This window comes from Puma concolor, chromosome C1 (assembly GCF_028749965.1).
Source record: "Puma concolor isolate L17-30 chromosome C1, mPumCon1.1.hap2, whole genome shotgun sequence".
Lineage (NCBI taxonomy): Eukaryota > Metazoa > Chordata > Mammalia > Carnivora > Felidae > Puma > Puma concolor.
Window position 1 is genome coordinate 101062663 of NC_141674.1, and position 24231 is coordinate 101086893.

Genomic DNA, 24231 nt, shown 5'->3' on the forward strand with positions numbered 1-24231 from the left:
ATAACTATACCTTCATTAGACAGTATCTCAGGGTTAGGTAGAAAAAGAAAAGAACCATGTGTAATTCAACTTCTCATGAATGGCTTAATTTTAGAGTATGATATACACCTGCATAAGCAGGATATTCGGTTGCTCTGAATTAAAGATAGGGTTTGGAGGGGCATCTGGGTGGTTCAGTCAGTTAAGCGTCTGACTCTTGATTTCAGCTCAGGTCATGATCTCACGGTTCCTAAGATCGAGCCTTGTGACAGCACAGAGCCTGCTTGGATTCTCTCTCTCCCTCTCTCTCTGCACCCCGCCCCCCTTGTGTGTGCTCTCTTGCTCGCTGTCTCAAACTTTTTAAGAAAACAGGGTTTTGAATGGGTTCTCTCTCTCTCTCTCTCTCAAACTTTAAAAAAACAGGGTTTTGAATGGATTCCATTGGATTGAGTATATTTTATTTAGGCACGTTCAAAAGCTGCAAGAAGAGATACAAATTAAGAGTTTTAGCTCCGAGTTGGACAGCAGAGCGCAGTAGTTAGCAATAATGTAGAGCAACTCACCCTTTGCCTTAGTTTTCCTGTGGGAAAAGTGGAGCCTCCTAAGACAACCTCACAAGTTGTTGGGAGATTTCAATGATACATGTGAAGCTCTTAGAAGAGCCTTGACTTAGAGCAAATACATCCTAATAGTTGGCTCTTAACATGGTAATTCTTGTTGTAGTGGGTATGTGGATGGCTGCTTCCTGCCAGTTGGTACCACCTGTAATGTCTAACTGCTAGGATTGTAATGTAGCATCTGTCACGTAGTATGTTTGCAGTAAATATTACCTCCTTGCTTATTACTATGGAGAGCAGAGCTCTTAGGTAATACTTTTCTTTAAGCTTGTTTTGGGTGGTTTATCCTTAGAAGTGAAAAAATTCCCTTTGAAAATTTTAATTTAGACTGACCGCCCTTGATTTGTTAGAATTAATGAGGTTTTATTATGCCAGACAGGTCTCTAATTCAGCGTGAATAGCCCAAACTTGACTTTCCTCAGTTAGGAAAATAGAAGATGCTTTTAAAAGATTGAAGAGTTTTGGAGGGGGAAAAGTTCCACAGGAAACAGATCCCTCCATTAATTTTTCCAGTGTGAGAATATTCCCATTCAGTAATAAGTTTTATTCTTAACCTGTCAAATCCTCAGATAGATCTTTGTGAACTTTTGACTGGGGTTCCTTAATTTGTCCCCAAGACGTGAAATTGTGTGGAATTGATTCTTCTGTCTGGTCTCTCTCACAGGCTATTGAGAAGTATTGCCGAGTGAGCGGCGGGTTTTCCGGGGTGAAGGACGTGTACTCGTCCACTCCTACCCACGACGATGTGCAGCAGAGTTTCTTTCTCGCTGAGACGTTGAAGTAAGTGGATGCCTTTAAATACTCTGTTTTTACTGTAGGCAGGTGTCGCTGCGTGGTCTCTGCTTGAGGAGTTACGACTGGTGGCCTGTGACACCAGATTCTATTACAAATCTCTTTTTCTGTAATCGGGTCTTAAATTGTTAGCTGCATCTCCAGAAGAATGACTTAAACTATGAGGTAGGTATTTTGTCCACTAAGAGTTGAGTACCTTTGCTTTGTTCTCGGCTCTGTGGGATGCGTTAGAATCACCTGGAAGACTCCTGAAAGCATCGGTAACGAGGCCGCAACCGCACAGTTTCTCCTGTGGTGGACCTAGCACAGGACCTGGCAAACTCCCCGCTGACCCTGGTCCTGCTGGTCCTGGGACTGCACCTGAACCCCCTGCTCGCACTAACGAAGTCCGTTAGGAATAATAACGGAGTTGTGATGGTACTAGAGGGTATATGACCACAGTCATCCCTCCTCTCTGTAAGAGTTCCTGTAAAGACACACATAAAAGGAACAATGGAAAAGAAAGACCACTGTTGTTTGGGCTTGTACTCAGAACTCCAGGCAGAGCTCCAGAAACTGACACCTTACATGTGTCCACTTCCCTGCGGATCTCCCAAGTAAATCTCTTTTGATACCCTCTCGTAAATTTCATATTTCTATTTCCTGTGTGTCTGTACCTGAGTGCCTCAGAAACAAACTTCATTTGTTCAAAAAAAAAAAAAAAGTTTATTTCCAGGCATTGTTGAGGCTAATTGTGGATGTGTCAGCAGACAAAAAGGACAAAAATCCCTACCCTCCTGGAGTCTGCATTCTAGTCTACTTCTGGCGTATGTGTTGGGACATTACAATCGAAATGTACCTATCGCAGACTAAGTTTCTGATCTCAGATGGCCATCTTATTCTGGTTTTTCCTTTAGTGTCCCTAGCACTCGTATTTTCCCACCTTTTCTTCATGTACATTATAAACTTATTTCTTTTTTCTCTAATATATCATTAACTCTTTACGATTCATGTTACATTGTTTCTTTATTTTGCCCCCTCCTTTCCCTATCTGTGACTGATCCTAACCCAAACCCTTACTGCTGCTGATGGTTTAGAACATCTGCTCAGTAGTCAGCCCCCCGGCCTCTGGTCCTTCCTTGTTGGGCTCACCCTGCATGGTTAGACTGGGACCATGTGAGGTAGAGCACTGGGTGAGAAGGCAAAACCACAGCAGCTTTAGTTACACACTTGCTGTAAGCTGGGAGAGTGTGTCAGAATAAAGTTTCTTTGCTTTCAGTTTTCATAGCCATAAACGGTGGACTTTGACCCAAATTATCTAAGATCTCTTTTTTTTTTTTTTTTAGGAAAAAATTTAGGAAATTGTAAGGATGGCACAGTGACTATTTGTGTATCCATACACATACACACACACGTATATACTCCCTTTCATTTTATTGTCTGTTTCATGTTTTATTGGCTCTGATGGGAATGCCTTTACCATTTCTATCAATTAATGCCCCTCTCTTATTTCTAAATTGAGTTCAGATCTCACTTCTTGCAGATTGGCTTTCATAATTAATTCTCAGATTCCTCTTCAGTGTCCCCATTAGGACATGAGATGAAGTTGCAAATATGTGGCATGCTGCCTTTCCCCTTCCAGTTACGTATATGGAATATTACCATCTGACCTTGGTACTTTCCACTGCCAAGTTCAGGAAGAATCCTTCTCAACACAGCACTCTAGGTAACCAATTATATATATATAATTTGCATATATATATATATATATATGTATATGTACATACATATATATATATATATATATATATATATAATTGCCACAATACTCACTTTCACAAAAACACATATACGTTTTTGAATTAATAAAAGTGAAAAGGGTGAGACAAGAAGAATCATTCAGATAATTATAACAAAATCTAGGCTACAGAATTATCACAGTTGAGTACTACATCAGCACTGAGCCTCCTGGTAGCAAAAAGGAAGCATCTTGCTCAGTGTCATTTTCATCTTTGTGAGTTGGGAGAACATATGACTTTGACAAATGAGACCAATTTTTTCTTACTGCTGAATTATAAGATGACCTAATTTCATAGCTTGTTATTAAGTACTGAACTATTAGATGAACCACATAAAAATGCCCTTTTTAAAAGTCAACAACAGTGAAATACTGGCAATTTTACAGGGCTCATCCTAGTACATAATGGCAGATATCTTCAAACAGTGACGTTTTATAGAAGATGCAAAACTCTTAATGTGACTTATTCTTTATAAAAACTGATGGCATAATGTAGAATGCATTTGAATCAAGACATTTCTGTGAAGACTAATGTAGTTGTAGGTTTATATTTTTCTTACTATTAAGATAGAGCTTGAAACTCTATAGAGGAATGAAGACTAGTATGACTTCATAGATTTTTCTCAAATACCAATTAATTTAAACAGGCTTTTATCAGAAGCTGAGTAGCTGTTGACTGAAGATTGTATATTCTATCAAGCAGTTCATATTTATTGTCCATTCATTAAAGGGCAGTAATCCGTGTGTTTTGGCTATCAGAGATGGCAACTGATTGGCTTGGGAGCAGCAGAGTTAAATGTAATAGCATGTGTTCTTGACCTAGTTGAGGGCAGTTTTACCTTTTACATATTATTGTCCTACAGCTATAGCTACACATTTTTCTCCAGAAGGTAAAATGCTGTGTCCTCTGTTTCTTTTGTTTGCCTCAGTAGTTGCCAATGTGTTTATTTCTATAGCATACATACTGATGGCATGATAAAAACTATGTAATGAGCAAGGTCAGGGATAGATTCCTTCGAGGCCTCTTTCCTTAAAACTCTAACGTTCTAACAGAGGAAATAAAACACATGCAGGTTTGCAAAAAATGTTAAATATAGTTAAGTGTACAAGAGAAATGTTAATAAAGTGAGCAGTCCTCCAGAGGAGGAAGTGTTTACTTAACCTAGAAAGCAGAAAGGAAGACTTCATGGAAGTGGTGGCATTTAAACCAGACTTGAAGGCAAAATGGGTAGAGTAGGATGACTTAGTATTCGGGGAATAGCTGTAAGGCAGACAGTGACATATGAAGGATGAGATTCAGGTGCTCTAGAGGGTGTAATTGACAAGTGCTAGTATCTTACTAGATATAGGGAGATCCAGAAAGAAGGAAAAGTAGGAGATAACATTTCAGTTTTCAGTGTGGGTAACTGTAAGGATTATGACACCAAGTTGCAAGAAGAAGTAGATTTTCAGAAAAGATAATGAGTTACTTTTGACATATGTTCCCAAGAGGCATTTGCAAATATAGATCTGGAGCTCAAAATACAAGTGCAGGAAGCTTTTGAGGATGAAGAGAAAAGAAAGCATATATCTGATGTTTGAAGATGGCTACATGTAACAAAGGAGGCGTTCCAGGTTAGCTTGGCAGAGCGAACACTTGATTTATCCTCCACTCTCTCATGAAAGCCATTAAAATGACTACAGAGGGCTAAGCAGGTGCAATGTTCAAGGACAAAAAGAATGAGAAAGAAATCAACAGAGACAAGAGATGTCAGCAAATTTTTAGGAGATGGAAAACAGAGAAGCTAAGTACCTGCATCAGGAGAAGTTAACTGGAAGCAAACTGGTGAGTGCTTTAGAACTTTGGAAAGACGCAGGACTTGACATGGTAGGATTGAAAACTGTAGAATTTTTAAGTAAGTTTATAGAAGGAGTAGCTAGACCCCAGTCCCCCCCGCCTCATCTCATCTCTACCACGAATGAAACTAGAGACGTCTTGTCCGAAGAGGTCAAATCACGGAGGCTGTGGGCTGCCGGGATGGCAGGCCCAGCTGAAGGTAGTAGATGGGAGATTGGAGGGCTCCTTTCCGGGGAAATGGATTTGCCTGCAAGAAGAAAATCCAGGGGCACTGCTACGTAAGGCTCCCTCAGCAAAATGGCCATTTCCTCCCCCATCCCCGAGTGGTGCAACCACCAGGAAATGGCAACATGCCTACGGTGTCTAGTCAGCATTTGGGGCTTCACTTTTAAATGTTAACGGGCAGTATTGACTTAGAAATATTTGTCAAAATAAATATGTAAGATATGTGCATGTTTATGTCTGTATGTTATACTTCAAGTGTTTAAAGTTTGTTTAAAAAACAAAATATGAATACAACAAGGTAATTCAAGAAAATATCCCAGAACTGAAGGACATTAGTTTCCAGATTGAAAGCAGCCATCAAGATTCCAGCACAGTGGATGAAAACAGACCCACACCAAGGCACAAGGCCATATTCAGAACACTTGCGGGTAAAGGAAAAATCCAGCAGCTTCCAAAGAGAGGGGGAATAAAAGTCCGAGAAAAATGATCTGACATCAGGCGGGGCTTCAGACTTCTCAAGAACAACAGTGGAAGCTAGAAGCAGTGGAGCAGTTGATTCAAAATTCTGAGAGAAAATTCCAACTTAGAATTCGAAGTTTCTAGTCATGCAGGGTCTCACAAACCTACTTTCTCAGTTAATGTCTTGGAGGATATGTGCCATCAACGCTGAGTAGAAAACCAAAAAAGAAGACATGGAATTAGGGAACAAATGAAGGAAAGATCAAGAGGTTTATCAGTCTAGATTGAATGGGACAGAAGGCCCTGGAGGGATTTTCTCAAGATTGAATTTGTAGAATATTTATATCTGCATATTTTAAGAGGAGATTTAGGCTCTTGAAAATGGTGGCATATTATTAGTAATACAAGGCAGTCTGCTCTTTAGGTGAGGGGAGGGATTATGGAAGAAAGGAAAAGCCAGCCTTGACTAGCTTTCAGCTCAGGAGGAATTGCTAAACTTGAAGCGTTTTGTTTGGAGTCTGGATTGTACAGAAATAGGAGGCAATACCACTGTGCCATACTTGCAAGAAAGAGTCTTTGATAACGGGTTTGTTTGCTCTGAGGACTGTTTTTTTCATTGGTTTTTAGCGACGTAGCAGGTGATCCAGGGCCCCTTAAGTTACAACAATTCCAAGAGATATATCTGTACCTCAGTATCTACATCTGTTAACCTAGGTCTCGTTTGGCTTTCGTTGGATCTCAGCACAGTGCTGTTGGCGTCTTGATTCGAAGGTCTGATAAGTGTACTTGCTGAAGACGCATTCCCATCTTTTTCTGCGTTCCTATATATTAGGCATTAAAGGCTGCAAGAAATCATAGGTTATTGGAATCATGGTCCTCTTAAAAGTTTGTTATTGAAAGAGAAACACTGTAAAGGCCAAGCTTGCCACCACAGTGTGTCTGCCTTCGGTGGGAAAATCTCTGGGGGCAGAAGTTATGTTTTGTGTGGCTTCCTGTGAATCCTCCTTATGTACTTTTTCCCCCTTCCTATCTCTTAAAATTCAAACTTCGAATATAATAGCAAAATTCTGGAAAACTATGTAAGAATAGGTCAAGAGTCTTAGTCAAAGCTATAGAAAAAAATTTATGTACAAGGGTGTTTAGTGCATTTATAAAAATAAAGAGTTATTATATGTTTAGTAACAATTGGATGGTTAAATAAATTATGGCACATCCACAGTGGATATTATGGATCCAGTAATAGAGACTCCTCATGGTATAATTAGTAGGCTATTACCTGCACATATACACATATAAATATATACATGTATATATATACACATGTATAGATAAAACATGTAGATAAATGTCTTCATATGTATTTCCACATCAAAACATTGTTTTTACTTTTGTAATCAGAAAAAAACCAGAGTCTTTTAAGTAAATTCAACTACAACCATATTTTCTTGCCTCAAATTGAATTGCTGTTTTTGTGCCTAGAATCAAAAGGAATTTTTTGAGCTGCAAGAAAATTTAGAGGTCATTCATTCCAACAGAAACTACCACAATCCATTTCTTCCTCCTACACACATTCCCAGTGCTAAAAGTATCTTTACAACATACAGAGTATTGTGTCATAAAGTCTTCTGTTAATCTTTTCAGTTGATGGGCAGCTCACTGCCTCAGAAGGCCAACCCGTGCCACTGTTCAAAAGCCTTTCTTATTAGAAAACTCTTTCTTACATTGAGTTAAAATCTGCTTCACTGTGCGCTCCATTCAGTGATACATGTTTTGCCCTTTGGAAGTATACAGTCTGCTGCATATTTGCCAGGCTAAAGATTGCAGGTTTGTGTACTATTTCTTTCTATGGCACTGGTCTGCTTGCCTTCTGTGGACATGAGTCCATGGTTTTCTGGACTGAACACTGCATTTAAGATGTGGTTAAACCAGTTCAGGTTACCAGTCCCTACTTTGGTCATTATACTCACATCAATGCAAGATAATACTCTTCTATTTTCTAGTAACCCTGTCAGTATAGCTTGAAATTTTGCTATTGGTCTTTTTTTTTTTTTTTTAATGTTTATTTTTGAGAGAGAGAGTGCAGGCAGGGGAGGGGCAGAGAGAGCGGGAGACAGAAAATCTGAAGCAGTCTCCCACTGTCAGCACAGAGCCCTACGCGGAGCTCAAAACCCATGAACCAAGATAATGACCTGAGCTGAAGTTGGGATGCTTAACTGACTAAGCCACCCAGGCGCCCCAGTCTGGTTTTTTGTTTTTGTTTTTGTTTTTTTTAACATGAACTAAGATAATTACTTTCTTCTATTTGATGTAATTAATTTTATTTCACTTTATCTTTATCCTTATTAAATTTTACTTTGTTAGATTTAACATATTCTGATTTGTTGAAATTTTTTGAACTGTTGCGTTTTTCATTTAATGTATTAGCTCTTCTAGCTTTGTGACACTCACAGATTTAATGTCTTCTCTATATATACCAAATTCATCAGATCATACAAACATCTCTACCAGTACATATTTGTCTGTCTTATCCCAACTCTTCCCCGTAGTAACTATGTGGACAAGTTACTGAATTTTCTGCCTCAGGTTTATCATATGTAAAAAGAAAATTAATAATAGTATCACCTGAAAGGGTTATTATGGAAATTAATATAGTGAAGCACTTAGAATTATATCTGGCACAAAATACACGGTAGCAGGTGGAAAGTCATTGCAGGATGGTTGTGCTAATAGTTGGGGAAAGAAGCTAGATGCGAAGCAAAGGAGAACAAGGGCAGACTGGAACTCACAAGGACAAATGATCCCTTATCTGTGTCTCGTGGCCTCCGACTTTGATAAGCAGCTAATTTGCAGCCGAAGCTGGCACCCTTTGCCATGGGACTATGTATGTGTGGCTTAAGAACTGGAAAAATGACTGAGGAGCTCCAACAGGAGTGGCAGGTGTTGAAGGTCTGGCAGCCTCCCCACCCTGCAAGGTGAGCCAGGCAGTCACCGGCAAGTGCATCGTGGTAACAGCACATGGCAACACTAGACTCCTCTGACGCTTGGTGGGTGCCGCCATACTTCGGCCTCCGGCTCACGTGCAGGGTCTGTCTTCTGTAGCCAGCTCTAACCCACGAGCATACAGAGAAAGTGGTTCTGACAAATGTAGTTCCAGCTTAGCTGTGTTTGACAAAGTACACAGTCACTGCAGGGGACAAGCCCTTCCAGACAATAAAAGAAATTATAAGCTACTTTATATCATATAGTATGCAATATTTATACATAGAGGATCATTTAAAAACTGTTAATAAAGCTATAAAAACCAAGAGGTTAGTAGTGGTACAAGAGTAAATGGAGCAGTGGAACAAAAGAGTTCAGAAATAAGCCCTCTTGTGTGTGGGAATTTCATCTTTGTAGAAAATCCATCCAGATCATTGAAGAAAAGTTAGATTAGTTACCAGAGGATACTAGGAAAACTGTTCATTAGGAAAGAGTCATGGCTAGTTCGCTGGATCCCTGCTAAATACCAAAAAATGATCTTACATAGAACATGCTTTAAATATAAAAAATGAAATAAAATCATGAAAAAAGTCGGAAATGTTTGTTCCCAACTTTGGGGGTGAGGACGCATGGCACAAACCCCAGAAATCATAGAAGGAAAAGATAAAACACTTCAGCCACTTGAAAATGGAAAACATCCGCAAGGGGAAAAAAAAAGAACACTAAAGTAAAAGGTGGCATGCTGGGAAAACATATTTGCAATTCATTTGATAGTAGAATAACTGAAATTTGAAATTAAGGAACAAAGGCTAAGCTAAAATAAGTAAAGGCAGTTCACTGAAAATAAAGTTGGACAATACTGTAACACATGAAAACTAAATGTTTGACCCACTCATAGAGAAATGACGTAAATTAATAATCAAATATTATGTTTTACTATCAGATTACTTCAGATTTTAAAAATTTATATTCTGGTGTGGGCAGGGATGTAAGGATCTAGTCATACAGGAGGGGTGAGAGTGTTGTTTGATGTGGGGGGTAAAGCTCATTGGGAAAGAACCTATTGAAATACTAAATTCACATTAATTTTGCTCCAGTAGTCCTGCTTTTCGGACTGTCCTGCAGGTATACTCCACCAGGTGAGAAAGAGGGATGAAAAAGATGCCTCTTGCCTCCACATTGTCCACCTTCTTTGCTCCTATATTGAATAATTGAGATTAAGTGCTGCATGTACCTTTTCGGTCGCGTCTCCTGCTGAACCACTTAGCAGGTCTATACCTGCTTACTATGCATTTTCACTTACATGTCCTTCTCTTGCTGTCCCTTCTGCATGCGATTCCTCATTCCTTTTTTTATCCCTAACAAACTCTTAACTAGGTTTTCAAGGTGTAGCTTAGATATCACTGTCTGTGAGTTCTCTCCAACACTAAGGCAGAATTAATCGATCCTTAAGTATACTCACGATACTTCCTTGTCCTAATAGTCTACAGGAAATATTAATGCCCTAGAGTTTAGTTTCACGTTTGGGTTACAGTATACACTCAACAAATGTTTGTTGAATGATACAGAATGAACAGCTTAGCTCTTGTCATATTTAAAATTAGTTGTGTAAACATCTTTTTCCTTTATATTGTGCAGTTCCTCAAAAATCAAGGCCAAATGGATTGTTTTTAATATAGCTTTTTTTTAATCATAAAAATAAAATGTGGATATGGCAAAATGAATTAAACAGAAAAAAAACGGAGAAGAAAAATTTCTCTGGATTCCACATCCAGTCTCACTTCCCAAAGATAACTATTATTCAACAGTTCTTGAGGTATCCTTTTAGAGGTTTTCAGGGTATAAGCAAACATGTAAAAATATATATTTATAATGTGTATCCTTTTAATAGCCTTTTCCCCCCTCCCCTTCCCACAGATGCAATCATGTATACCTGCTGTTCTGAGACTTGCAATTTTCATCTTACTCTTTATCTAGAAAAGGTTTCCATATGGACACATAAATCCACTGAGGAGTATGTCATTTGCTTAATCAGTACTCTATTGTTAGATATAGAAGTTTGTTCTAGTTTTTTGCTGTTATAAACGTTTCAGTGAGTATCCTTTTATATATAACTCTGCTCCCTGTATGAATATAAATAGTCATTTATATTCCTTACAGTAGAATGGCTGGGTCAAGGGGCATGTGCATTTGAGTTATGATCATTTTAGTTAAACAGAGTTAAGTCTAGAGAGCTAACTCTTCACAAAACTTCTCACAGATGGAAAGCTCTGAAAGTTCAGGGAAAAAAGTATTTTAGAAAATTAACTGGTTAGAAACATGAGAATTGAGAATATTCTGAGAAGTAACAAAATATTTAGATAGTACTTGATACGTAAAGTAAGTTTTGAACGAGTAGGCTTTTTAGAAGTCAGTCTTAAATTATTTTTAATTTTTAAGTGATTCAAAATAAACTCAAGAGAATAAGTCACTTGATTTTTTTTTTTTCTATAGGTTAAGAACACAGATAGAAAGTCAAAACGGTTGGAAGTTCTTAGGAAATTAATAGGGATAAAGGTTTCAGAATTTGCTCACCCTTTTAAACTATTATTTCCTGGGGTTCTTAATTCTACCTCTTTACTCTTGATGTGTCCTTATCTACTAAGTAAATGGTGATCAGAATATAGAGATGACACACTGTAGTGTATGAAATAATTCATCCAACAAATACTTGATGCCTCATGTGTGCCTTTGCTGTTTTATGTGCCAGAGATACAGCAGTGAATGTATAGAGAACAGTCTTGACACCAAGGAACTCACAAATTGTGTTCACACTCCCCTTGACTTCCAACTGCTGTGTTTTTTGAGTGCCTATCCGTAAAAATAGGCCCTGTGTATATATATCATCTGTACTTTCCATTATTCTCTCGTCTTTCCTTTATTTTTTTCAGCACTATTCCCACCTGATACATGCATTTGTTTTTTTATCTGTCTCTACCAGTAAGTAGAATGTAAGCTTCATAACTGCAGGAACTTTTCCTTTTAACTGCTGTCACCTCCCTAGCACCCAGTACGCAGTGTAAGAGACACTCAATAAATATGTGTTACGTAAGAACAAAGTTGGCTATTTGCATCTGTACTCTCATGCTCTTAGGTCGTAGTTTGTTTTTCCAGCCTTATTGAGATCTAATTGACATACAGTGTTGTGTAAATGTAAGGTGTACAGAGTGATTATTTAATACATCTATCTTAATTGTAATATGATTACCACCCGTAGTGTTAGCTAATGCCTCCATCATGTCACGTACTTAACCATTTCTCTTTTGTGAGAACGTTTAAGATCTCTCTCAGCCACTTTCAGGTATATAATACAGCATTGTTGACTGTAATCTAATCCTCTACATTAGATCCCCAGAACTCACCTTCCAACTAGAAGTTTCTACACAAGTATGGCCTTTGAAGATTCCACTTATGGATATCGTACAATCTTTGTCTTTTCTTGTCTGACTTATCTCACTTAGCAAAGTTCCCTCAAGGTCCATCCATGTTGCAAATGGCAGGAAATCATCTCTCTTAGGGCTGAATAGTATTTCTGTGTGTGTGTGTGTGTGTGTGTGTGTGTGTGTGTGTTTCATACATACCATGTCTTCTTTATCCATTCATTAGTCGGTAGACACATAGGTTATTTCCATATCTTGGCTATTGTGAAGCTTAACGGTGCAGTAAACATGGGAATGCAGATATTTCTTTGATACACTGTTTCCATTTCCTGTGGATGCATACCCAAAAGTGGGATTACTGGATCATAAGGCATTTTTATTTTTAATTTTTTGAGGAATCTCCATAGTGTTTTCCATAACAGCTGCGCCAGTTTACATTCCCACCAATAGCACGCAACATCTCTCTTGTTTTTTTGATGACAGCCATTTTAACAGATGTGAGCTGATATCATTATGGTTTTGATTTGCATGTCCCTGATGATTGGTGATGTTGAGCGTGTTTGCATGTGCCCGTTCATCATTTGTATGGTTTTTCTGGACAGATGTCTATTTAGTTCTTTGGCCCACTTTTTAATTGTTTCATTTTTGTTATTGAGTCATATGGGATCTTTATATATTTTCTATGTTAACCCTTTATCATATATGCAGTTTACAAATATTTTCTCTGATTCTATAGGTTGTCCTCCATTTTGTGTGCGTGTGTGTGTGTGTGTGTGTGTGTGTGCATGTGTGTGGTTTTACTCTGCAGAAACCTTTTAGTTTGGTGTAGTTCCATTTATTTATTTTTGCATTTGTTTTCTGCACTTTGGTGTCATAGCCAAAAAATCATTGCTGAGGCACAAGTCAAGGAGCTCTTTCTGTGTTTTCTTCTAGGAGTTTTGCAGTTTCAGGTGTTAAATGGTAGTTTTTAGTTGTGTCATTTTATCATTTCTAATTATATATATTTTTAATTTTTTTTCATGTTTTATCCATTTTCTGAGAGAGAGAGAGAGAGAGAGAGAGAGCGAGCAGGGGAGGAGCAGAGAGAGAGAGGGAGACACAGAATCCAAAGCAGGCTCCACGGCCTGGAGCCTGATGTGGGGCTCGAACTCATGAACCATGAGATCATGACCTGAGCTGTAGTCAGACGTTTTAACTGAATGAGCCACCCAGGCACCCTCTAATTATATTTTTAAGGCACTCCCTGATCATCCTATATAAAATTTCAGATTGCTCCCTTTTCCCGTATCATTTCCCCTTACTTCACCTTTACTCCATAGCACCCAACTTCTAACATACTATGTCATTTCCATAGGCATTCCCCAACTTAGAGTATAAGCATATACTATATAAGCATAAGGGCAGTGATTTTTGTATATTTTAGTTATTCTATCTCTGTATCTATGGTGGGACCACACCTACTTGTTTCAGAATTAAGTATCTGTTAAATAAAAGATTGAATTATTTGATTCCAAGAGAGACAGCTGAAAAAGAACAATTTTATACGGTCTTGCAAAAATGGGAACAGGAGAAGAGACCTACTTTATTTCTTGGTTGAGGCTCGAGGCTTAAATTCAGAATTCAGTTAGTGCTAGAAGATCGCTCACAGTCAATGTGTGAAGGAGTTGATGAAGCAGGAAGAAAAGGCCCAGGACCTTTGAAATGAGATGTGAAAAGTGAGGGCGTCAGGGCAGTGGACCTGCTTTCAGTAGAGGCAGAGGTTGAGATGCCCACGTGAAGGAGAGCAGAAACCATGCACGCCAACTAGTGCTGGAAGTTTTGGTGCACCTGGGACAGAGGTTCTGAAGCTTGTGCTTGCGTCAGAATCACCTGGAAAGCTTGTAAAACAAGATTGCTGGGCTCTGTCACCAAAGTCTGATTAGTCGTGTTGAGTGGGGCCTAAAAATCTGCACTTGTAACAAGTTTCCAGGTGATGCTGATGCTCCTGGTCTAGGGAATCAGACTCTGAGAACCCCTGACACCTGTGAATCAGTAAACCATTATGGAAGAAGTTAGGGATCAAGGAATTCCTTGCACTGACGAGGTATAGCCAGTACATCTTGAGGTCGGGTGGGCAAGTCATTGCCAAGTGCCTGTTCATGTGATCCAGTCTCCTCAAATGGTATACTGGAGGACCAAAACCATGGTCTCCCTGTTTTCTGATTCCTCTTAGGATGTCCCACAGTGTCACAGTGCAATCCAAATGTTAGACAGTAGGGACACACACATACACAGAGTGAATATCACTTTCACCATGAAGCATTTTTTTCAGTGTCAAAACTGTGTACTTTGAAACATCCTTGCCTTTTTTTTTCCCTGCAGCAGAGGGAGCTACAACCCAAATTGTATTTATGTGGCAGTAACACATAATAAGGTTATTTTCCTTTTTTGTCCTTTTCCTTTAGCCTTCTTTATTTTAACTTTAAAAATCCACTGTATTGAAGTATTTTAGATGTGCAGTTCATTGTCTTGGGCAAATATATAAGCCTGGGTAACGACCACCCCAGTCACTCTGGAACATTTCCATCCTAGTCTTGCAGTGATGGTGGTTTTCACCCCACCTCCAACGCTTAGCTGCTTTTGATCACTGTAGGTTGCCTGTCTGGCACTTCATATAATTGGGATCATGTAGTATGCACTTATTTGGGTCTGCTAACTTTTTCAGCGTAATGTTTTTTAGATTAATCAGTGTTGTTGCATGTATCACTTTTTTCTTTGGTAAATAGTATTCTGTTGTATGGATATACTGTGTTTTGTGTATCTGTTCTCTCTCTATTTATTTTTTTGGTTGTAAAACTTGAGTTTATTTATAGAAAAACACATGGTACCATATAATTTTTTTCCTGAGGAAGTCTTAGCATATATACATGGTTATGCTGTTTAGAACAGCCCTAACCAAAATAATGCCCTGGCATATTATTTTTTTAGTATGTATGTATTTTAAGTTTTTACTTAAATTCTAGTTAGTTAACATATAGTGTAATATTGGTTTCAGGAGCAGAATTTATTGATTCATCATCTACATACAACACTTAGTGCTCATCACAAGTGCCCTCCATAATGCCCATCACCCACTTAGCCCATCCCCTGCCCATCTTGTCTCCAGAAACCTTCAGTTTGTTCTCTATAGCTAAGAGTCTCAGGGTGCCTGGGTGGCTCAGTCAGTTGAAGGACCCACTCTTGATTTTGGCTCGGGTCATGGTCCCAGGGTGATGGGATTGAGCCCTGCATGGAGCCTGCTTGAGACTGACTCTCTCTCTCTCTCTCTCTCTCTCTCTTTCTCTCTGTGTGTGTGTGTGTGTGTGTGTGTGTGTGTGTGTGCCCCTCTACCCCTGTTCACACTCTGTGTCTCTCTCTCTAAAATTTAAAAAAAAAATTAAAAGAACCTCTTTTTTTTAATTTAAAAAAATATTTTATTCATTTATTTTTGAGAGAGAAGGAGAGTGCAAATGGGGGAGAAGGACAGAGAGAGAAGGAGACACAGAATCCGAAGCAGGCTCCAGGCCCTGAGCTGTCAGAGCCCAACGTGGTGCTCAAACTCATAAACCATGAGATCATGACCTGAGCCAAAGTTGGATCCTCAACTGACTGAGCCACCTAGGTACCCCCCCCCCCGAAAAAAAGAGTCTCTTATAGTTTGCTTCCCTCTCTTTTTTTCTCCCCTTCCCTTATATTCATCTGTTTTGGTTCTTAAATTCCACGTATGAGTGAAGTCATATGGTATTTGTCTTTCTCTGACTTATTTTGCTTAGCATTATACTCTCTAAATCCATCCACGTCATTGAAAATGGCAAAATTCATTCTTTTTTATAGCTGAGTAATATTCCATTGTGTGTGTGTGTGTGTGTGTGTGTGTGTGTGTGTGTGTGTGTGTATACCACACCTTCTTTATCCATTCACCAATCAATGGATCTGTCTTCTTTTTGATGGCATTAGTCATGTGCTTTTGAAAGGAATCAGGGAAAGAAGAGGAATTATGTTTGTTTGCCATTTGATTACATGTATCTAGCTCTTAATTTTTTTCTTTCTAGGAATTTTTTAATTCTTCCCTTAAAAGTAATGGTATCTAATTGCTGTTATCAAATAAACAATTATTACTAAATAGTTTGCCATTATTAAATAAAACATTTAAATATTTTAATCTTGGTGCTTCTTAGAGATGGTAAAGAAGAACCCATAGCAGTCAAAATTTGTGGCACCGGTCTTCCTGTCAAAACTCAAGTAAATATCATTGCCTAAAGTTTGTTATTCAAAATTTGAAATGCCTTTTAAAAATTTCTAGTGAGACTTCCAGTTCTCTCTTTGCAAATAATTTTACTAATCAAGTTTTTTCTTGATATTTTAGCTAGGTTTGCTAATTAGCTGCTCTTTCTAGAGAGAATATTTTAGAATGATCAAACTAGTAATACATGAGGAGAGTAATAGACTTGTGACCAGGAAATATACCAGAATGCTAATAGTAGCATCTAGGAGGTAAGTATGTATGGGTTTCACTGTAAAATTCTTTCAAAGTTTCTGAGGTGTGAAGGTTTTATAGTAAAATACTAGAGCGGGGAGGAGGGGAAAGCTAGTGAATTGTTGCACAGGACAGATATTGTTACAAATGTTGCTATCCTGTCCTCTGGTAGTTCTGGTTTTGCTTTTTATAGCTCCTGTTATCTGCCTGCGCCTGTAAAGTTATTCTCAGTATAAGCAAATGAAAGCCCAGTTAGCCAGCTATCAGACTATTAAAGCTTATCCCCTAGTGAACAAGGTTTTGAAGTAGGTTCAAAGACAGTTCTGATAATGGTTTTGTCAATAAAGCATCAAGGGTAGTATGACTTTTAAGTTCATAAGCAAAAGTGTCTAAGTAGTATATTTGAGAGAGAGGCAGGAATCAATGAGATGATTGGGGTGAGGATTGTTAGCCTAGGAAAAAATAATTCAAGAGGGAAGTCTGGGAAAACAGAGCCACTGTTCCCTTCCATTTATCTTTTATCTTGTGTGTAACTGGATCCTAAAGTTAACCTCCTGCCATGAGAGAAGGACTGTTTTTCCAGCTGGATGAGGAAAGTAGCATATGAGGTCTCCTGTTCTGTGCTGTTCTCTGGTCTAACAGCTGATTTGCAAACTAAGTCCAATTCAAAAGTATTTATTAAGTAACCGCTCTCTTTCCAGAATTGTGCGATTTGGGAATTAAAGCATATGAAACATAATACCGTATGAGGAACTTGCAGGTTAGTTCAGAAATCTCTTCCTTCTGGCAACGGGCAAATTCAATAAAAGTACAGAGTATATAGTCAAGTACCAAATAGAATGTAAGTCTTTTAGATTCAAAGAAGGGAACTTTGGCTTGGGCTAGAGCAGTCATGAAGAAAGTTTGAGATAATGCTAAATGATACCTGATATGTTAATAGGTGAGGCAAAGCAGAAAGTCATTTCATGAAAAGAGATCCAGCTTGAGAAAAGAAATGCTACCTCTCTTTAAAAAGACAGTAAGAGGGGCTCCTGGGTGGCTCAGTTGGTTAGGCGTCCTACTTCACCCCAGGTCATGATCTTGCGTTTCATGAGTTCAAGCCCCGCGTAGGGCTCTGTGCTGACAGCTCAGAGCCTGGAGCCTGCTTCGGATTCTGTGTCTCCCCTTCTCTCTCTGCCCCTCCCCTGCTTGTGCTCTCTCTCTGTCTCTCAAAAAAAGGAATAAATATTAAAAATAAATAAATAAATAAATAAATAAATAAATAAATAAAAAGGAAGAAAACTAGACTGACTAAAGAATATTCATTAGAAGTAATGGGAGATAGGCTTCTAAAATCAAAATCAGGGAAGCAACTGTATGGATGAACATTGAGAACATCATGTTAAATGAAATGAGCCAGTCACAAAAAGACATACTGTTAGGATTCCACTTACATGAAGTACCAGTGACCAAGCTGATTGATAGGAAGAGAAAGGAGAAGGTGGTTACCAGGTGCTGGGGGTAAGGGAAGGGGGAATGTTGCTTTCAAGGGTATAGAGTTTCAGTTTGGCAAGGTGAAAGAGTTCAGGAATCTGTTTCACAATAGTGTGAATATAGCAACACTGCTCAGCTTAAAAATGGTTCAGATGGTAAATTTCTTTGTCTCTTTTTTAAAGTGAACACACAATGTTCCATTCGTGTCAGGTGTGCAACATGCTGCTTCAACAGGTCCCTGTATGCTGTGCTCACCGCAAGTGTAGCTGCCATCTGTCACCATACCGTGCTGTTACAGTACCATTGCCCACATTGCCTGTTGTGTACCTTTTATCCACATTATATTTTATAACTGGAAGCCGGTTTCCCTCTCCCCTCCCCCATTTTACCCATTCCTCCACCACCTCCCCTTTGGCAACCATCAGTTTGTTCTCTGTGTGGGTCTGTTTCTGCTTTTTGCTTGTTTATTCCTTTATTTATTTATATTTATTTTTGATTCCATAGATGAGTGAAATCAGAGGGCATGTATCATTCTCTGACTTATTCCACTTAACATAATACCCTCCAGGCCCATCCATGCTGTCACAAATGGCAGGCTCTCATACAATGGTAAATTTTATATTGTGTGTTTTCTTACCACAATAAAAAAAAAAAAAAAAAAAAAAAAGCAATGGCACACTAAAAAGGGAATCATAAGATAAAATGCAAAGCATCTACACTTTAACTCCAACCTCTTCCTCCAATCCTTATAACCTATACTAGGGCTGAAATTAAAGGAAAACAAATATGGCTGAGAGAAAATTAGAGCCCTAAAGGAAGAAAAGTAACTTATTTTAAATGACTGCAAGGATCCTAAGAAATTACATATCAAGGTGCTACTGCAAATGTAATATTATAATCAGTATTCTTTCAGGAATGATGGAGGGAAACAACAGAATAGATAGCTAATTTTAAAGAAGGGGAAAAGTTGGATTGAGGAAAATAAAAGTATATGGATTTAATGTCCATTTTCACGAAATTCTAGAAAGTCATGATATGAAAACTCTGGAGAAGAATTAGTAATCAAGAAAAACCAGAAAGGCTCCCTCAGAACAAGTTCTTGGTCCACCAACTCTAATGTCCTTTGTGGATTGGTTTAATAATAGAGGATTAAGTGATTCCATGAACATAGGTACATGGAATTCAGCAAATTATTTGGCAAAGTATCTCAAAATGGAAGAGCAGGCCTCTTCCTCTAAGATGAAGTCACAAGGTTCAGAATTTACCCTTCCACCCAAAGCAAACAGATAAATAATATAGGATACAGTGGCTTTCAAAACACCGGAGAGGAGGCAGTGAAGGGATGTGATCTCTGAGAGATGGGAGACAAACTAGCAGCCCAGCGTTTGCCCCAGCTTGCCGCCTCCATAAGTTTCTGGGCCACAGCATAGGGCGGGGTACCTGAGGCACAGTCTCCCTAAGGAGTTGGAATTCTGAGTCCAAGGAAACTCAGATAGCTGGTGTTCACAGGAGAGAGCTGCACAGAGAGAACCCGGGAGAATCCCCAAGAGTATTCAGCAGAGGAAAGAATGCCTGAGTTTGGGGGAAAGAATCATCTATGAGGGTTAAAGGGAACAGCTTACGGTGATCACACAAGGCTCAGGAACAGTCAGTGCCTATTCCCAATAGCCTGGCTGGAAAATCTCATAATTTCACAGGGCACTGAGTAGAGTACTTGGGACAGTCCTGCCTCAGTAGTGGGGAACAATTTATTGCTTTAGATCTACGTAATAAATCACAGACGTAAGTCCTGAAGGGATCAAGCTGTTTCCAAGTAACTTAACTATATATCTGGACAAAACTCAAGATTTATAGGAATACAAAATTATCCATCAACCAAAAGGTAAAACTCCTAATGTCTGGCATCCAGCCAAAGATACCATGTGTACAGTAAGGCAGGAAAACATGGTCAACAATGAAAATAATCAACTGAAACTAAGAATTCATACAGCTGTTAGAATTAGCAGATGACATTAAAACAGTTGTTTTGATTATATTCCATATATTCAAAAACTTAAGAAGAGACATGGAAGATATAAAAACCCAAATCAAACTTCTAGAAATGGAAACTGCAATGTCTGTGTTGAAAAAAATACCATATAGAATTAATAGTAAATTAGACATTGTAAAAGAAAAGATTAGTGAACTTGAAGACATTGCAATTAAAATAAAAATGAAATGAGCAAAAAAAAAGAGAATCTTATAAAAATGCAGAGAGTATTGGTGAGCTGTGTAACAACTATAGGTGGCCTAAAATATGTGAAATTGAAGTTTCTGAAGGAGAGGATAGAGAAATGGATTAAAAAAATATATTGGCCCAAATCTTTCCAAAGTTGATGTAAACTCTGCACCCACACATCCCAGAAGCTGAATAAACTCCAAGGACAAGAAACATGAAGACTACTTACTTCACTAAGGCACCTTAAAACCAGTTGATAATGAAAAGAATCTGAAAAGCAACCAGAGGAAAAAAGACAAGTTAGGTAAAAAGGAGCAAATATAAGAATGGCAGCAGGGTGCTCATTGAAAACAAGACTAATATTCCTCATATATATATGGTTTTAGCAAATCAAATCTAACAACCTATTAAACAGGTAATACATCATGACCAACTGGATTTATTTATCCCAGGCATGGAGATTTGATTTAACATTTGAAAATCAGTGAGCTGAAAAAGAAAAACATATGATCACTTCAATAGACCTAGAAAAGTTATTTGACAAAATTGAACTTCCTTTCCTGATAAGCCTCTTAGCGAACCAGGAATGGATAGGAACTCCCTCATCCTGATAAAGGGCATAAGGGAAAAACCTACAGCTGACCTCATACTGAAAAACTGAATGTGTTCCTCCTAAGATCAGGAATAAGATAAAGATGTCTGCCTGTTCTCTTCACTTCTATTTAGTCTTGGACTGGAGTTTCTAGCTAGTATAGTCAGCCAAGAAAAAGAAACAAAAGATATCCAGACTAGAAAGGAAGAAGGAAAACAATCATTTTTTTCGTTAAAAAAAAAACAAAACCCTGTGATTATCAACATAGGAAATTCTAAGGAGTTCTCAGAAAGTTACTAAAATTAATAAGCATTTAGCAGAGTTGCAAATGCAAGATTAAGATGTCAGAATTAATTATGTATATACTAACAATAAACAATCAAATTGAAACTTAAACCACTTAACAATAGTGTAACATTATAAAATATTTAGGGGTGAACCTTGACAAGACACGTAAAAGACCTGAACACTGGACACTAAAACTCAGTGCTGAAAGAAATTAAAGATCTAATTAAATGGAGAGATTCACTTGGGTGATGGACTCAGTATTGTTAATTCTCCCCAGATTGATCAATCTGTAGATTAAATGAAATCCCATTCGAAATCTCAAGAGGCTTTTTTATAGAAATTAATAAGCTGTTTTTAAATTTAACGTTGAAATGTGAAGAACCTAGAATAACCAAAACAAGTTTGAAAAAGAACACGGTTGAAAGCCTAACACTTCCTGGTTTCAAGACTTACTATAAAGCTATGATAATCAAAACACAGTGATATTGGTATAATGCTAGGTAAATATATCAATGGAACAAAATAGAGTCCAGAGAAAACCTGAGATATATTTGAGCACCTGAGTTTTGACAGGTACAAAGGCATTGTGATGAGAAAAAAACAGGCTTTTCAACGAAAGGTGCTAGAATAATTTCTGTATGCATAAACAAAAAAATCTGTTCAAGGGGTGCCTAGGTGGCGAAGTCGTTTAAGCGTCTGACTCTTGGTTTCGGCTCAGATCACGATCTCACAGTTTGTGAGTTCGAGCCCCACGTTAGGCTCTGCTCTGACAGTGGGGTAGCCTACTTGGGATTCTCTCTCTCCCTCTCTGTCCCCCCCTCCCCCCGTCTTTCTTTCAAATAAATAAACTTCAAAAAAAGTCAGTTCAAGATGGATCATAGTCCTAAATTTAAAACCAACAACTTTTAGGGGCGCCTGGGTGGCGCAGTCGGTTAAGCGTCCGACTTCAGCCAGGTCACGATCTCGCGGTCCGTGAGTTCGAGCCCCACGTCGGGCTCTGGGCTGATGGCTCAGAGTCTGGAGCCTGCTTCCGATTCTGTGTCTCCCTCTCTCTCTGCCCCTCCCCCGTTCATGCTCTGTCTCTCTCTGTCCCAAAAATAAATAAACGTTGAAAAAAAAAAAAAAAAAAAAAAAAAAAAAAAAACCAACAACTTTTAGTAGAAAACGTAGAAGAAAATCTTTGTGATCTTTGGCTAGGCAAAGATTTCTTAAATAACTACACCAGAAGCATGATACCTAAAAGAATGACTTGATCACTTGGTCTAAAAATTTTTATATATCTACTTTTTGAAAAATGTTTTTAAGTTTATTTATTCTTGAGAGAGTATGAGCTAGGGAGGGGCAGAGAGAGAAGACTCAGAATCTGAAGCAGGCTCCAGGCTCTGAGCTGATCCAGACTCTGAGCTGTCAGTGCACAGCCTGATGCGGGGCTCTGACTCACAAACTGCGAGACCATGACCTGAGCCAAAGTCAGATACTCAACCGACTGAGCCACCCAGGCACCCCTAAAATTAAAAAATATCTACTCTTTGGAATATGCTTGAAAGAGTATGAAAGAAAGCAAAGGAATGAGGAGATATGGCACACACTTGCAAAGTATGTAACTCACAAGAGACTTCTATCTGGGCTATATGACAAATTCTAAAAACTCAAAAATAAGATAACATGCAACCCAGTTTAAAACCTGGCAAAAGAACAGATACTTCATAAAAGATACAAGGATGGTAAATATGTTCATGGAAAAAATGCATAACATGATCAAGTACAAATTAAAACTGTAGTGAGATACTACTATACATGTATTAGACCATCAAAATAGACCCACACCTGAAGAAATGTTGCCCTTCACTTTCAGACTTTGTACTTGTAGGGAGATGTAAGGTGTGGAGCATCATTTGAGAAGAAAGTCAAAAAAATCATGGAGATCCTGATTACTGGGGAAAAAAATGGCACTCAAGTCTTCTGCCAACCCAGAAAATCCTCTCCACAAATATAGCAGCAAAAGAAACCATTTAAAAAAATATTTTTATCATTTAATAAGCGCTAAACCAGATTGCAATTTGCATCACAGGCAGATTGCAAAGACAGAAAATCTCACCTTCCCATATAACCAGGCGGATACAATCCATTATATACATGTTCTGAAGATAAGTGATAACTCGTCCTTAAATAAGAGTACTCTCTCCACAGCACCATTTGCCATACATAGTTCGTTCTAAATTCACGTGGTAATTGGGGTGGCCATCTATGTTAATTAGTTGTCTTTATCCAAAGGAAAAATCATATACTTCCTTCTCTGTGACACGGGGTAGTAAAGCTTTGGAGAAAAGGCACCTAAGCTAGCTTCCCACAGTGATAGAGACATTGGGGTGCATCTTCCTCGACGTTTACATTACAAAAGCAGGCCTTTAGAAAAAACTAAATTGTAAAGCTGGCTTTTATTTTTTTATTTTTTTATTTTTTTAAAAAGATGTACCTGTGTTTCAGAGGGACAATTAAAAGTTTTCTCAAGACAGTGATCTAAGAAAAAGGGAAAGAAAGATAAGGTCTTTTGGCACCAGGAAAAACTTAACATTTCGTTATTAACCTTTACAAAACCTTTGCAACCCAGATTGTGTTGTCCTGCTGAATTAACCATCCTTTGTCGCTGTCTTCCTCTGAGCTTTTTGTTATAGGAGCAGACGTCCTTTGTTTATGCTTATCCTATAGGATACCTAACCTCTGCATCCTAACTTATGCAGCCCCTAAAAGCAGAGGAAGAGGAGTCCCTCCCAGCTCCCTTATATCTCAAGATAAAGCCTAAGCCATTGCAGTGATCAGAAATGTCTGCTTTCTTCAGTTTATCCTTAAAAAAAAAAAAAAGCATGTTTATTTTGCACTTGAATTTGTAATGTACCCACATTAGTTTTAATATTCTTTTTCTTCCCCACCCCTTCCCCCTAAGGAAAAAAACTTTAAGATTTGAGAAAAGATGTGGGGAAGAGCAGAGAGGGGCAGGTCTTTTGGAGAGATTAATAATGGCATGTTTTAATGTGTTACCTTTTAGAATATAATTTCCACTGAGTATCTTCAATTTAATTT

General features: G+C 38.3%; 1 protein-coding gene across 2 annotated transcripts in view; it reads left to right on the plus strand.

Annotated features, from left to right (window-relative positions):
• MAN1A2 (mannosidase alpha class 1A member 2) overlaps positions 1-24231 on the plus strand; it is a 175520-nt gene that overhangs the window by 145132 nt on the left and 6157 nt on the right. Inside the window, exons 12-13 of one of the 2 annotated variants that reach the window (XM_086717938.1) lie at positions 1261-1376; positions 14446-14497. In XM_086717938.1, coding sequence (XP_086574064.1) covers positions 1261-1376; positions 14446-14497 — 168 coding nt within the window. The remainder of the gene's footprint in view (positions 1-1260; positions 1377-14445; positions 14498-24231) is intronic. The other variant, XM_025934471.2, reaches the window with a different exon arrangement.